General features: G+C 39.4%; 1 protein-coding gene across 2 annotated transcripts in view; it reads right to left on the bottom strand.

The window, feature by feature from the left end:
- The window catches only part of TRAF5 (TNF receptor-associated factor 5), a 42,396-nt gene that overhangs the window by 17,436 nt on the left and 10,853 nt on the right, over positions 1-14,107 (bottom strand). Inside the window, exons 5-9 of one of the 2 annotated variants that reach the window (XM_006834031.1) lie at positions 12,299-12,400; positions 8,644-8,808; positions 6,950-7,027; positions 6,534-6,608; positions 2,563-2,655 (exon numbers count right to left, since the gene is read on the bottom strand). In XM_006834031.1, coding sequence (XP_006834094.1) covers positions 2,563-2,655; positions 6,534-6,608; positions 6,950-7,027; positions 8,644-8,808; positions 12,299-12,400 — 513 coding nt within the window. The remainder of the gene's footprint in view (positions 1-2,562; positions 2,656-6,533; positions 6,609-6,949; positions 7,028-8,643; positions 8,809-12,298; positions 12,401-14,107) is intronic. The other variant, XM_006834032.1, reaches the window with a different exon arrangement.

The following is a 14,107-nucleotide window of genomic DNA, read 5'->3' on the forward strand; positions in this document are numbered from 1 at the left end:
GAGTCAGTGACATAGCCACAGAGGACTAGAGCAGAGAGTGAAGCGTCCAGCTGATAAGAAGAGAGGGCATATGCATAAGAACACCCACACTTTCAGATAATACCCACTTATCCTGGCTTCAGTAACTGGATGATCAGAGCTCAACCAGAAGTAAAAAGAAGAGGGGGAAAAAAAGGCTACAGTTTTCAAAAATACTCTCTGAAGTCTTCTTAAAACCAAAGCTTAACTAATAAAAAATACTTGAATTAAAAAAAAGACAATTAGTTGGCCAAACATTTTTCTGTTTAAAATCCTCAGCTAACTCCATATTACTAAATGTTTTGTGCTCATCTAGTAACCAAAAGTTCGGCAGTTGAAACCCACCCAACAGCACTGCAGAAGAATAGCCTGGTGATCTGCTTCCATAAAGATCTCAGCTAAGAAAATCTTACAGTATGGTTGTACTCTGTTGCCATGAGTCAGAATGGACTCAACACCAGTGGGTGTGGTTTGGTTACTTACAAATATTAGATCCAATTTTTGGCCTTTAAATCCTTTCACAAACAAGGCAAGTATGAATAACTATATAAAATAATGGAATGTACAATGTTCTAAACTTAGTTTACTTGTAGAGTCTATTGCAATCTGTATTCAACACACCAACAAGGGCTCACTACACCTACTCTAAATCTCTTTCCCATTCTGGTTACCATGACAAATCTCCCAAATTGTAAAACTTTAGGTCTGTTCCTATTCTGATTCATCAGCCATGACAGAATCAGTTTGAAGCCCTGCATTAAAGGGTAAATAGGAGTTAGATGGACTGCCTGTTTTGAGGTCTACTATGAATGAATGCCCAGGATCGGGTAGTGTTTCATTCTGTTGTACATAGGGTTGCTATGAGTCGGTACCAACTCGATGGCACCTAACAACAACAAACGAATGCCCCCAGAGTCCTGGTGTGGCGCTGTGGGCTAATGGTCTGGACTTCAAAGTCATTTGAACCACAAGATCGATGGTTCAAGCTCACCAGTTGCTCCTTGGAAACCCTATACAGGGTCGCTATGGGTCGGAACGGACTCAACAGCACTTAACAACAACAATGAAAGCCCTGAAGTCCTAGTGTGGCGCTGTCAGATAAGCACTGGGCCACAAGGTCAGTTTGATCTATAAGGTTGGCAGTTTAAAATCACCAGCCACTCCTTGGAAACCCTATACAGGGTCATTATGAGTCAGAACTGACTGGATAGCACTTAACAACAATGAATGTCCCTAACACCAAGGCAGGAACACAGAATTTTGGCTGATTATTACAAATTTAGGAAATAAGCGTGCATGCAATTATCAGTTTGCAAGCTTCTCAAAGACAGAAGACAACACTTAATAAAACATATCAAAAACCTAAAATATATACAGGCATTCTCTGAGTGATAAATATCTAATTTACAGATAACTCCTACTTGTCCTATAACATAGGAATTCCTGTATTGAAGTGGAAATAGGAACAAACCAGAATGTTTACAATTTGGAATGGGAAAAACTATGGGGTGAAGCCCTAGAGTGGAGACTCGTAAGAGGTATGGTGAGCCCTTTCCAGATTTTGATGCTTTAAGAGTGGTTCACTGGCAGAGACGACGACGTGGAGAGATGGAGCGGCTGGGGACTCTAGACCCAGAGAGGGAGAGGGACTGTGTGCTGACGACTGAGGGGTAGGCTTGCAGGGTATACCCTTTGGTTGGTTGATGATGCATGGAGGGGATTGTAATCATGGCAATGAAATGATACACGATAGGATGAATGCAAAGCTAATGTTCTCCCATGTAAACTATCACATAATTCACAATAAAAACTTAAAAAAAAAAAAAAGTGGTTTACTGGAAAGTCATACACCTTCAAAGTGGTACAGTTGGCTGCCATCTTTGAAGGCCTGCTTTAATGTTATGTAAATTTTCCCTCACTCTAAAAGGACTGAACCTACCCTTACTCTGAACCCACCCTTACTGGCAACAAACTCTTCATCACAATCACTTTCATTAGCTGTTTTCTTGCACTGAAGTTAGGCTAAATATGAACACTTATGAACCTGTTCTGACTGGTCTACAAATTCTTCCAGGCACAGTTAGGAACAGATCTCATTCATAACCAAGAGACTGTCCGTAACTCTAGAACAGACAGTCATGGATATTATTAACTTCATGGTAATAATAATCTAAGTTTAAAACATCAGGCACCTACTAGCTTCATAGATGTGTGGACAAATGGTTGAGAGGCCATGTGGTATACCATTCAGGGCTTAGAATCAGATGGATATGGGTTTAAGATCCAATTCTAACACTGACAAGTTACAAATATATCACAAAGTCCTTTGAGCTTAGTTATTCTATTAGTTGAGGGATGGACTGAACCCAATGATCTCAAAGGCATTCCCAGTTCTAATGTTCTATAATCCCGAGTCTATTTTACTATTTAGAAGACAAATAGTTGACTTATATGGAATCAGAGAATATAAAAATACCAACATAAAGCAGAAAACTACAAATAATTCTGTGGCTTCTCTTAATATTTGAGGCCTTATATATTTACCTGTTCTTCTAATTGGAAATTCTTTTCTAACACCAGAAGCATGTGGTCTCGCAATGCTGAATTCTCATGCTCTTTCAGGTTCCCTCGTTTATCCTTCGATATGGAAAGAAAAATATTGAGCAAGTTAAGGCTGTTGAAAGGCTTCAAAATTGAGGAAAGGTAATATATATAATTTGATAGAACAGAGCCTTAACAACTTTGTTTACTTTAATAGTGTACACAGGAAAAATTGCTTCCTCCAAGTCTTTGCCAGCTTTAGGATTCTACAGTATCATGAGATAATCTTAGAGTTACAAACATAGAGAATCAGGTCACTATTCAAAATTCTGTGCACTGACTTCCTTCTCTGCCCTGAAGGTATATGGCTGTGGGTTAAATGTAGTTTTCATTATCTTTCAATTATTCCCATATAAAATCGTATCTTCTTGGTGGGTTATCGTCAGTTCAGTTTTAATCCTAGACTAGTTTTCTCTCCTATCAAACACGTATATATGCTACTTCCCATCACTGTCCTGCTCTCATGGTCTGAAAATATACAAACTACTTTTAATTTTACCCTATGCAAGCTGTTGCCTTTGAAAACGTAGAATACATTTGTAAGAAGAAATGGCTCCTTCTTCCTTGACCATTAATTTTCATTGCAAACTGATTATTTTTTAATGTTTTGCTGTCAAATTGATTCCTCTCATGGCAACCCCATGTGTGTCAAAGTAGAACCGTGCTTCACAGAGTTTTTCAATATGTGATCTGTTAGACATAGGTTGTCAGGTACCTCTGGGTAGATGTGAACCGCCAATCTTTTCAAGTAGTAACCAAGCACTTAGCCATTTATACTTCCCAAGAACTCCATGCAAACTGACTATAGTACTAGTAAAAGCAAACAGAAGGTTTTCCAGGTGCTCTATAAACTCTAAAGAGACATTCATTAGCAATTTCCCTTTAGGTTAGGGCTGACCCCTTTAGTAAAAAGGGTTCCAGAGAATAACTCCCCAACCATCCCCAGCTCTAGTACTAAGCTCTAGAGAACAACCAAACGAGCAGTTTGGGCCTAACTGTGAAGATCCTTCTGGAGATGAATGCTACTCCTATTGTATTTCAAGCATTACACAGGCAGATCCTATCCTTTTTTGCAGCTAAGACACCCAGTCACCAATTTCATACACGACAAATGTATGCACTCTTTGACAAATTCTTTTAAAAGTTTCTGTAATGCATTTTTCAAATGGCTTTTAAAAGAAGAAAACTACTTGCTTCTATTAAATAATAAGTTACTGTTGTTAAGCGCCGTCGAGTCAGTTCTGACTCATAGCAAACCTCTATAGTGTTTCCGAGGAGCAGTTGCTGAGCTTGAACTGCCAACCTTGTGGTTCAAATTGACCTTGCAGTCCAGCGCATTAACCTGTAGTGCTACACCAGAACTCCTGTTAAATAATACTGTTGTTCAGTGCTGTTAAGACGGTTCCGACTCATAGCGACCCTGTATAGGGTTTCCGAGGAGCGGCTGGTGAGTTTGAACCACCACCTTGCAGTTCAAACTGACCTTGCGGTCTAGTTCATTATCCCACAGCACCACAGCAGGATAATGAGATGAAAAATGAAAAGTAAAAATACTCTTGGCTCCATCCTCCTAATTCCTTTGTCTCATTCACCAGACTTAGGAAATATAAACGAGGTATCATCAGAAAGTCTATGGGAAAATGGAATGAAAAGAAAATGGAATTTTTCTATAAACTTTTCAAAGAACTCCTTTTTATATATGCATCTTCATACAAATAAGATCATGCCATATTTAATATTTGGTAATTATTTACTCACTTGAAATAAATACCTTTCTATTATAAGCACACAAAGATACATCTCATTCTTTTTGTCAGAAGCAAATTATTCCAAAAAATGAATACATAATTATGCCAGGGGGACTTAAAAAGTTCATGGAAAAAATGGAATTGAAAGAAAATGAAATTTTTCCATCAACTTTTTGATGCTTTCTTGTGCAGTCAGTCCTAAAGTGAGAGACTTATATGTTGTTTTTAGTTTAATTGGATTTTTTGGTTTTGCTATATAAATAATACTATAATAAACACTTTTATGTAATGATTACATACTTCTAAAAAGGATATTTGTGAGATAAATATAGTAGTGGAACTAGAAGTCAATGTGTGGGCTTGTTTTTATTTTCAAAGACATAACCAAACTTCCCTAACAAAAGTTGGATAATATCAAATGTTCTCATCTTTGCCAATTTGATAATAAAATTAGATGGTGATAATTATTATAAGTTACAGGCGTGAAACTGAACATCTTTTATTGTTCCTTAATTTATCAGCCACTTAATACCCCGCCCCCTGGAAGTATCTAAATATTCCGTTGCCTATTTTTCTTTTAGGAGCTCTGGTAGCGTAGTGGTTATGAATCGGGCTGCGAACCTTAAGGTCAGCGGTTCGAAACTACCAGCCGCTCTGCGGGAGAAAGATGAGGCTTTCTACTCCTGTAAGGATTTACACCCTTGGAAACCCTGTACAGGGTCACTATGGGTCGGAACCGACTCGACGGCACTAACAACAACAACAACAACATTTTTCTTTTAATTTTAATAATATATATGAATTTTTGTAAGTTAAGAAAATAGCCCCTTTTGTTGTTACAACTATTTTCCCCTCCTCAGCTTGTAGTTTTCCATTTGACTTTGTGGTATGTTAAAAACCCTATGCTGTTGTTGGATGTTGTCAAGTCGATTCCAACTCATAACAACCTCACGTGATAGAGCACAACTGCCTCATAGGGCTGCCGAGGCTGTAACTGTCACAGGTGCAGAACACCAGGTTTTTCTCGTACCGAGTCACTGGGTGGGTTTGAACCACCAACCTTTCAGTTAGCAGACAAGAGCTTAACTATTTAGGTCTCTCCAGGGCTCTTTTTTTTTTTTTTTTTTTAACTTTTATTATGAATTAGGTGATAGTTTGCATTGCAGAAAATCAGTTTTACACTCAACCAACTGCACTTTGCTTCATTGAAATGATTACAATCTCCTCCATGCACCATCGGCCAACAGTGCCTTCCTTCCATCTTCTTTTGATGCTTCCTACATCATTCAATATTTTTCTTATAGAATCCTTCAAAACTTCAGGTTGAGGCTTGAATTTTTCTTCAGTTCTTTCAGCTTGAGAAATGCTGAGCATGTTCCTCTCTTTTGGTCTTCTAACTATAAGTCATGTAACCTCAATATTTGTGGTTAAACCTTAAAATGATGATTTCTTGGTTTTGTGTTAGTTATCTTCTTGTTGTTAACGTGCTGTGAAGTCAGTTCCGCTCCATAGCAACCCTGTATAGGGTTTCCAAGGAGCAGTTGGTGAACTTGAACTGCTGACCTTGTAGTTCAAACGGCTTTGCAGTCTGGCACATTAACCCACAGCACCACACCAGTTATCTTAGAAAGAGGCCTTTATTTCAAAAACAGAAAGAAAATTCACTTTTATTTTCTTCTAGCTGTTTCATTATTTATTTTAAATAAACTTTTTATTTTGCAGTAATTTTAGATTTACAGAAAATTTCCTATGAGAATATACCTTAATATATAAAACTGGTTTTACACATTTAAGCATATTATCTATTTCAGAAGGACAACAAATTAAAATAATTGATTAAAAGGACTTAGGTAAAGATCAAGGTTTATTTATAAAATTTATTGAATAATACCCTTTAAAAGTGTTTAAAAGACACTAGCATATGTTTTTAAAATGATTTCAAATAAACTTTGCTTCAAAATACTCAGTGACTGACTGGTTTTATTTGTGATTATGGGATGAATGTTTCTAGAAAGTCCCAAAACCTGGTACAGGAGAGTCAGAATTATAAATAATTGCTAGTTTTATAGGTTCTTCTGCAACTGGGCTAGAGTCAAAGAGTACAGTGAACTCTTCACATGAATGGCACAGTCGAATGTCGAAGCAGAGGAGAAAGGCATTTCCTACCTTTACGGTACAGCCGTAGCGCTTAAATGGACAGGCTTGTTCCGCTTCAGGACACACAGCAAGGTGCTTATCCACCTGTAAAAGGGACAGTCTAAGCTATGGAAGTTCATCACTGATTCACCAACTGTCTGCTGCAATTGCAGCTAGCAGGGAGTCAAGGGTGGCTTGGGATGAAGCGAGGGAACTGGAGCAAGAGGGGTTATTGGGAGGAGAAAAGCTATGCTAAGGCCTGGCAGAAGAAAAGCCATGATGAAATCTGAGAAGAGTCAGCAGGGGAAAGGGAAGGGAAGACAAGCAGACAATTATGATAGTTATAATTTAAACCTTGGGCCTCTGCCAATGGGATTCTATCCAACATGCAGCACAAGGATTACTATCTTATGTGCCATCGAAAGAGTAGATTCATATTTAGTTACCTCCATTCTTGGAATAATCTGCAAACACTTGTTGGGACAAGATACTGGGTAGTCAGGACATAAATTTTCCTCATGTTTCTGAAACAGAGAAAGTGTGATGAAACAAAGTCAACACTTGCTTCTCAGGCTTCTCGTTTATAGACCTGCAGTGATTACATATACATGTATCTCTCAGGGGATACATGCTATGTGGCGTACACTGTACAGGAAGTTATGGCCTAGTTCCAGAAGGGATTAAAGATGGCTGCTTCCATGGTATAACAATTCAATTATAAAATTTAAATTTCCAATTATTCCCCCAAAAGGCCTGCAATATTTAAATAAGAATAATAATTAAAAAAAAAAGAGTAGCTGCTGAGAGTGCTTATGAACAACCAAACACCTTATGGGATTTGGTTCCATAGTTTGGAGGTTTAGGGTCCTGGTTTCATGGACATCCCAGGTAACTGGCCTAATAATATGTTCAGTGACTCCGCTGTATCTCCCAGTTCTATGGGTAGTGTATGGAGTCTTAAGAGCTTTCAAGCAGTCATCCAAAGCACAACAGTTGGTCTCTATTCACCTAGAGAAACACAGAAAGGAGAGTGGGGAATAGGAGGAGAAAATGGAATGTGTGCTAATTGCTTCCATGAACTGCCTCCTTTGTCACGTGGCCCCATAACTGGACGTTGTCCAGCTATCACTGCAGAGCATTTTGATCAAAGATTCTATAAAAGAATCCTGACCAAAGTGGGGGGAAATGCAGAATAGAACTTCAAATTCTCATGGACTCTAGACTCTCTGGAGCCATGGTAGCTGTATGAACTCCTGAAACTACTGCCCTGAAATAGAACCTTATACCAAAAATAGCTTCTGAAGCCTTCTTAAAACCAAACAATTGTATAGCTCTATTAGTAAAAAGGGTCTGCCCTGAGCATGTACTCTTTTAGAAACTATACAGTATCAAACTGGCAACAACTTGAGAGATTAGACAGGAACGTCAGGGGGCAGGGAGTTTGTATCAGTGGGGGAGGAACGACTCAGAGAAGCAGTGTAAGAATGGTTACACAACTTGAAGAACATGTCAGTGGCACTAGATGGTACATGTAGAAAGTGTTGATGTATGCTTTGATGAGTATATTATCAACAACAACAAAATAAAATTGTAAGCATAAAAAAGTGGTCAGAGAGCACCTGACTCACAGAAAGCAGACTATGGGAGGTATCAATATGGCTCCCTCAGCGCATGCAGAAGGTATTGTGTGCTTTTTTTTTTTTTTTATGGCCATCTCTTGCTTTGCCTGAGTGCAGACATTCTCCTCGCCTCTTTGTGACCCAGGACCCAGCATCGCTCTTTACACACAAGTGCACACAGCTCAAATCATATTTTTGCTGATAGTAGACTTCTGCCAACAAGGTTTCAAGCTTTCTACAGAGCTTCTCTAAGATAAACTTATTCTTGTTTGTTTGTTTTTTAACTGTGGTAAAAATATACACAACAAAACATGTGCCATCTCAACTATTTCCACGTGTACAATTCAGTGACACTGCTTTCACCCTTCTCAACGTCCGCTTCCCAAGTGATAAACTTCTTTCATTCTGATTCTGTACAGAAATAAATCCATAAATGCTCCTGGCATGTTACCGGACCCACTGTGATCACTCAGGCACTGTGATAAAAAATGTAGCCCCAGAAAGCAGATGGTAATTTCTACCTGCAGGCTGATGACAACCACGCCCTTCTTGCAATAAAGGCATTTTTCCTCTCGAAACTGGCAGTATGTGCTCAAATGCTGGTTCAGATCTTTCCGTAGGACTGCTTCCCGACAGTTCTCGTTAGAACACTGCACAGCTTGAAATAAGCACTGCAGAAGATGGTCCTGCAACAGGTAACAACAGGCCAGTGTCACCTACTATCCATGGCAGCAGGAGGGGGAGCCACTAGGGAAGGCAGAAAGAAGAGCCAGTCCCCTCAGCCTCTGCCTGAAGGCTGTCAGAACTGAAGGCTGTGAAATTCTTTGTTTGAAGGAAGCTGGAGGGCAGGGGGAGAATGGTAAAGAAGGAAGTATGCCGGATTTGTTTTAGATTATCTACTACTAATTCACACTTATTCTCTGCTTCCCCTTCCCTGCCATTAAATCAATTCTGACTCATAGCAACCTTATATATAAAGGTTCGAAGGCTGCAAATCTTTATGGGAACAGACGTCTCATCTTTCTCCCACAGTGTAGTTTGTGGGTTTGTACTGTGGATCTTGAGGTTAGCAGTCCAGTGCTTATTTAGTTCTTCCTATTTTTCTTAGGCTTGCCAGTTAATTTATTAATTCATCAAGAACATCTTTTATTTCTTTCGTGAGCCTTCCCTTTCCGTCCCCAGATAGTAAAAGATGGGGCAAAAGGTAAAAAGGGAAGGGCAGGGTGTATCTAACTAAATGAAGGAAGGAAAGGGAAAGACTAAGGGAAGACAAAGAAAAGAGAGGAAGCTATTTCAGAAATGGGATCGAAAAGGAGAAGGAGGAAATACAGGATTCCAAAAGGAAGCTGGGCATGGCCAGACTTGTAAAATCAGAAAATATTTTTAACTAGACCATCAGAAGATGCGGATCTGCACAGCAGTCATTCCAGGGTTCTTCACATTGTAGAGTTTTAAAAGCCGGAACTTCTCAGTTTAAAAAAAACAAAACCTCGGGACCACTGTAAATTATTATGATGCTGACCATTTATAATACCTTGGAGTCCTGGTGTGGCACTGTGGGTTAATGCACCAGACTGCAAAGCCCTTTGAATTGCAAGGTCAGCAGTTCAAGCTCACCAGCTGCTCCTCAGAAACCCTATACAGGGCCACTATGGGTCAGAATCGACTTGACGGCACTTAACAACAACAATGAACTTGTCTCTTTGCAATACACTTTAAGACAAGGGTTGGCAAGCTACCTGTGGGCCTATTCCAGCCTGCCATCTGATTTTGTAATTATACTGACAACCTGCCATATCCATTTGTACACATATTGTCAATGGCTGTGTTCCCACTAACATGAATGGTTGACACAGAAACCACATGACCTGCAAAGCCTATAATATCATCTGGCTCTTTAGAGAAAAAAGTTTGCTGGCTTTTGACTTTTTTAAAGGAAAGCAAAACATTTATCAACAGTGAGATAAAAACTATACAGCAAGACTTGCAAAACTAGGAACCTGTGTAAGGAAGACACCTGTCAGAGAAGGATACCTCAAATATTTTTCATGAAAACAATTACAGTTGTACCTCAGTATCCATGGGGGATTAGTCTCAGGGCCCTCGCAGGTACCAAAATCTGAATATGGTCAAGTCTTTTATATAAAATGGCATAGTATTGCATATAGCCTACACATAACCTCCCATATGCTTTAAATAATCTCTAGATTACTAATAATAGCTAACACAATGTAAGTGTTAGGTAAATAGCACTTTATGCTCCAATTTAACCTTTGAGGGATAGCTCTGACCACTTAATTGCAAATTTGCCTAATGTAATATGTTGTTTGATTTCTTGACTTCTGCTTCCATGAATGTTGATTGTGGAACCCAAGCAAAATGAAGTCTGTGACAACTTTAATCTTTTCTTCATGTATCATGATAGTGGTGAGGATTTTTTGTTTTCTTTATATTGAGGTGCAACACATACTGAAGGCTGTGGTTTCTGATCTTCATCAGTATTTTAAGTCCAGTATAAGCATAGGTCTTGTACATAATTTGAGTAAAAATGCAAACCATAAAAAATGGCTTAGTTTCTTTCCCAGTCCTATAAAAGCGAAAAAAAAGTCGTGTTCTTAGTAGGGTGTGACAGAAAAGTGGTAAGACTGCCTTCTGTCAAAGACCGAAAGCTGAGGTTTCACTGTAGCTCTTCATCTTTGTGTTCAGTAAGAAACAAATGGTGACAACAACTGAAATCTACACCTGCTCCAAAATTTACCAATGTTAGCCTCTCAACTCTCCACCAAAACAGTCAACTTTCATCTAGACTCTGCTACCTACGAGAAGCTATATCTCACCTTGAAAGGGGGAGAACAGCAATGAAGGGAAGGTAGTGAAGAAACAGGTGGAAAGAAAACAACCCCTGTTTTTCGTAACCCTGATCTGGTTACGAAAACTGTTTAACGGTCCATTTTTGAACTTCATTTCCTTTTCAGTCTGAATGACAAAAAAGTTGGAAAATGGGTTCTACTCTAAGATCTAATATTCAAAACAAGTGGTGAGGGGCTGTCATACGAAAGCACAAAAATGTCCTGTGAACCTCCCAGGAAATCCCAGGGTTAACAAGGTTAGTCACTAACACAGCTCAGTGCCTGTGGGGAGTTGGAGGTGATGGAGAAGAGACTGAATCACCTAAAACATGCCTTCCAAAATCTGTAGGTAGGAGGGGAAAATCACAACCACCTCCAAGCCATTCCCTGGAAGCCTGAGTTTTAGATCAACTCTGATAAGAGTCTGCCATGACAGAGCCGGCACATCTGCAGCATTTCTGTACAGCAAACGTTTCTGTAAAGAGCCAAATAATAATATTGAAGCTTACCACTAACAACCTGCCTCCCCAGTTGGACAGGAGGACAAGTAGAGTAGTTTCATTTTAAAGGGACTCAACTCCCCTTCACCAACAGAAAAGACTTGGCTTGTGTGCATCTCACTTCAGTGCTGCACCTTTAAAGAACATCCAGCAGGTGGGATCGGGCCCATGCTATCTGGACATTAGCTATTAGATCATCACTCAGAGACCATGGCACACAGCTTCCGGGAAATACCCACCACCACATGTGGTGAGGAGTAAATGCTTTGGGGGAGGGCCCATCACAATCACATCTCCCATCAGCACCACCTGCACTCATCCTCTTGTTCTCAACCATGTATTGTTGCTGCTTGCTGCTGACAATTAGGCCCCCAACTCACGGTGACCAGTGACTGAATGCTCAGAGGAATGAAACACCGGCCCATCCTCTGCCACTCCCATGACAGGCTGTGGGTCAGACCATCTCAAGAATTTGCACTGGCTCTCCCAGTCCTTCATGGTGACATGTGACATGTCCATGCTTGAACGTTCCTTTGGCCCAGCATACCCTATACCTTATCTTTTGGCTCTAGGATCCCTAGCCAATAATTAAGGTCTAATATAATATGGTATGCCATTCACACGTTCATACAGAATGGAATTCTCCACCCACATCTTAGTCCTGGCTTGTTGCATTGCAGCTTACTGTGTCGCTGGCCTGTGAATTTTCACCATCAGCTCTGTGAATCCCCTATAACGCTTACTAACTGTCATATAAAGGTGTTGAACACACATCACTGGAAAAATGATAACAGGCAAAACAAATATTGATCACGAGTAATACCAACCTGGTATCGCCCAAGAGTTATCTTGGCATTACATCCAGGAGCATTTTTACAATACACATATAAATTGAGGACTTCCCTTTTGCACCAATTGTCTTTAAACACCTAAAAGATAAACATTATAGGTCACACAAACTCCTACAATTCTACAGTAATGCAAAGAAGGCTATTATTAACTTGGTCTCTACATTTATCTCTAAAGTTGAGCGGAAACTTCCAGACAGTGGTTGGAAAGGAAATGTCAGACTCACCATCACACTCAAAGAAAAAGGTTGTGTCATATACATACTGCTGGTAACTCAGAGCTGCCCAGAGCAGCAGGCTGCAGCTAGGAGAATCACATGGTGAACTTGACCCCACCTGCTTAAAGGTCAAGGGGTGGGATGGTGGCCAACATAATACTTTTGGCTTCCGGTCCCAGAGTAAACGTTTGTATTAGTTATTCATCATTAGTGTCACCTAGGTCAAGCTGTGCTGGCTTGCTTTTTCAGCTCAAGTCAGGGATTGGCAAACTTTCTCCTTAACAAAGCAGATAGTAAATATTTTCAGTTTTGCAGGCCATATGTGGTCTGCATGACAGCTACTCAATTCTGCCCCTAGTAGAATGAAAGCATCCCAAGAATAAATCAATATTTATTTACAAACACTGACATTTGAATTTCTTATCATTTTCACATACTATGAAATCATGTACTTTTGATTTTTTAAATGCATTTTTTTAAATTTTGAAATAGTTTTAATAAGAGTTCTTATATACCCTACTTTTGATATTTATTCCAACCATTTAAAAATATAAAAAAAAAAAACCTTGGCTCATAAACCATACCATGCAACCAACCCCATGTGTTAAAGAGTAGAACTGTGCTCCAAAGGGTTTTCTTGGCTGTAATATAGAATCAGCACTGAATTGCTAAGCACATGGTCGGCGGCTGAAACCCACCAGCCAATCTAAGGAAACCCTATACAGCAAGGGTAGGGAACCTTTTTGATGCTAGAATTTATATTATTTCCAGGCCATTCAAAATTATCAACTTAAAAATTAGCCTGCTCTATCTGGTTAAACATTTAATTATTTCACCCTAGTCCTGGTGAGGCACTGCAGGAGAATGCACTAGACCAAAAGGTCGGTTTGAACCGCAAAGTCAGCGGTTCAAACTCACCAGCTGCTCCTTGAAAACCCTAGATAGGGTCACTATGAGTTCGAACAGAAGCATCATAAACAGATAGAGACTGAGCAAGTACATCAGGCTAAATCCTCAGAGAACGCTTCCCAGAGGAAGTGATGTTTGAATGCAATTTTTAATGAAGTTAAGTGAGGTTACAAGGACGTTTTAAAGGAGTAAATCTGCATGGCTTCTTAGATACGCTACTAAAAGCACAACAACAAGAAGAAATGAAAGATAAATTACACTTCGTCAAATTTGAAAACTTTTGCTCTTCAAAGGATACTACCAAGAAAATCAAAAGATAACTCATAGAATGGGAGAAAACATTTGGAAATGAAAAATCTGCAAGAGATTTGTTTGCAGAGTATATACAAGAACATTCAACAACCCCACAATAAAAAGACAACTCCATTTTTAACATGAACAAAGCATTTCTCCAGAGAAGACACACAAAATGGCCAATAAGCACATGAAGAAACGCTCAACATCATCAGTCAGTAAGGAAATGCAAATCAAAATCACAGAGATATACCACTTTATACACATTTATTGTTATTGTGGTTAAAAACCATGGATTCCGTTCCGACTCATAGCAACCCTGTATAGCGTTTCCAAGGAGAGGCTGGTGAACTTGAATCGCTAACCT

The sequence above is a fragment of the Chrysochloris asiatica genome, unplaced genomic scaffold, assembly GCF_000296735.1.
Source record: "Chrysochloris asiatica unplaced genomic scaffold, ChrAsi1.0 scaffold00009, whole genome shotgun sequence".
Classification (NCBI taxonomy): domain Eukaryota; kingdom Metazoa; phylum Chordata; class Mammalia; order Afrosoricida; family Chrysochloridae; genus Chrysochloris; species Chrysochloris asiatica.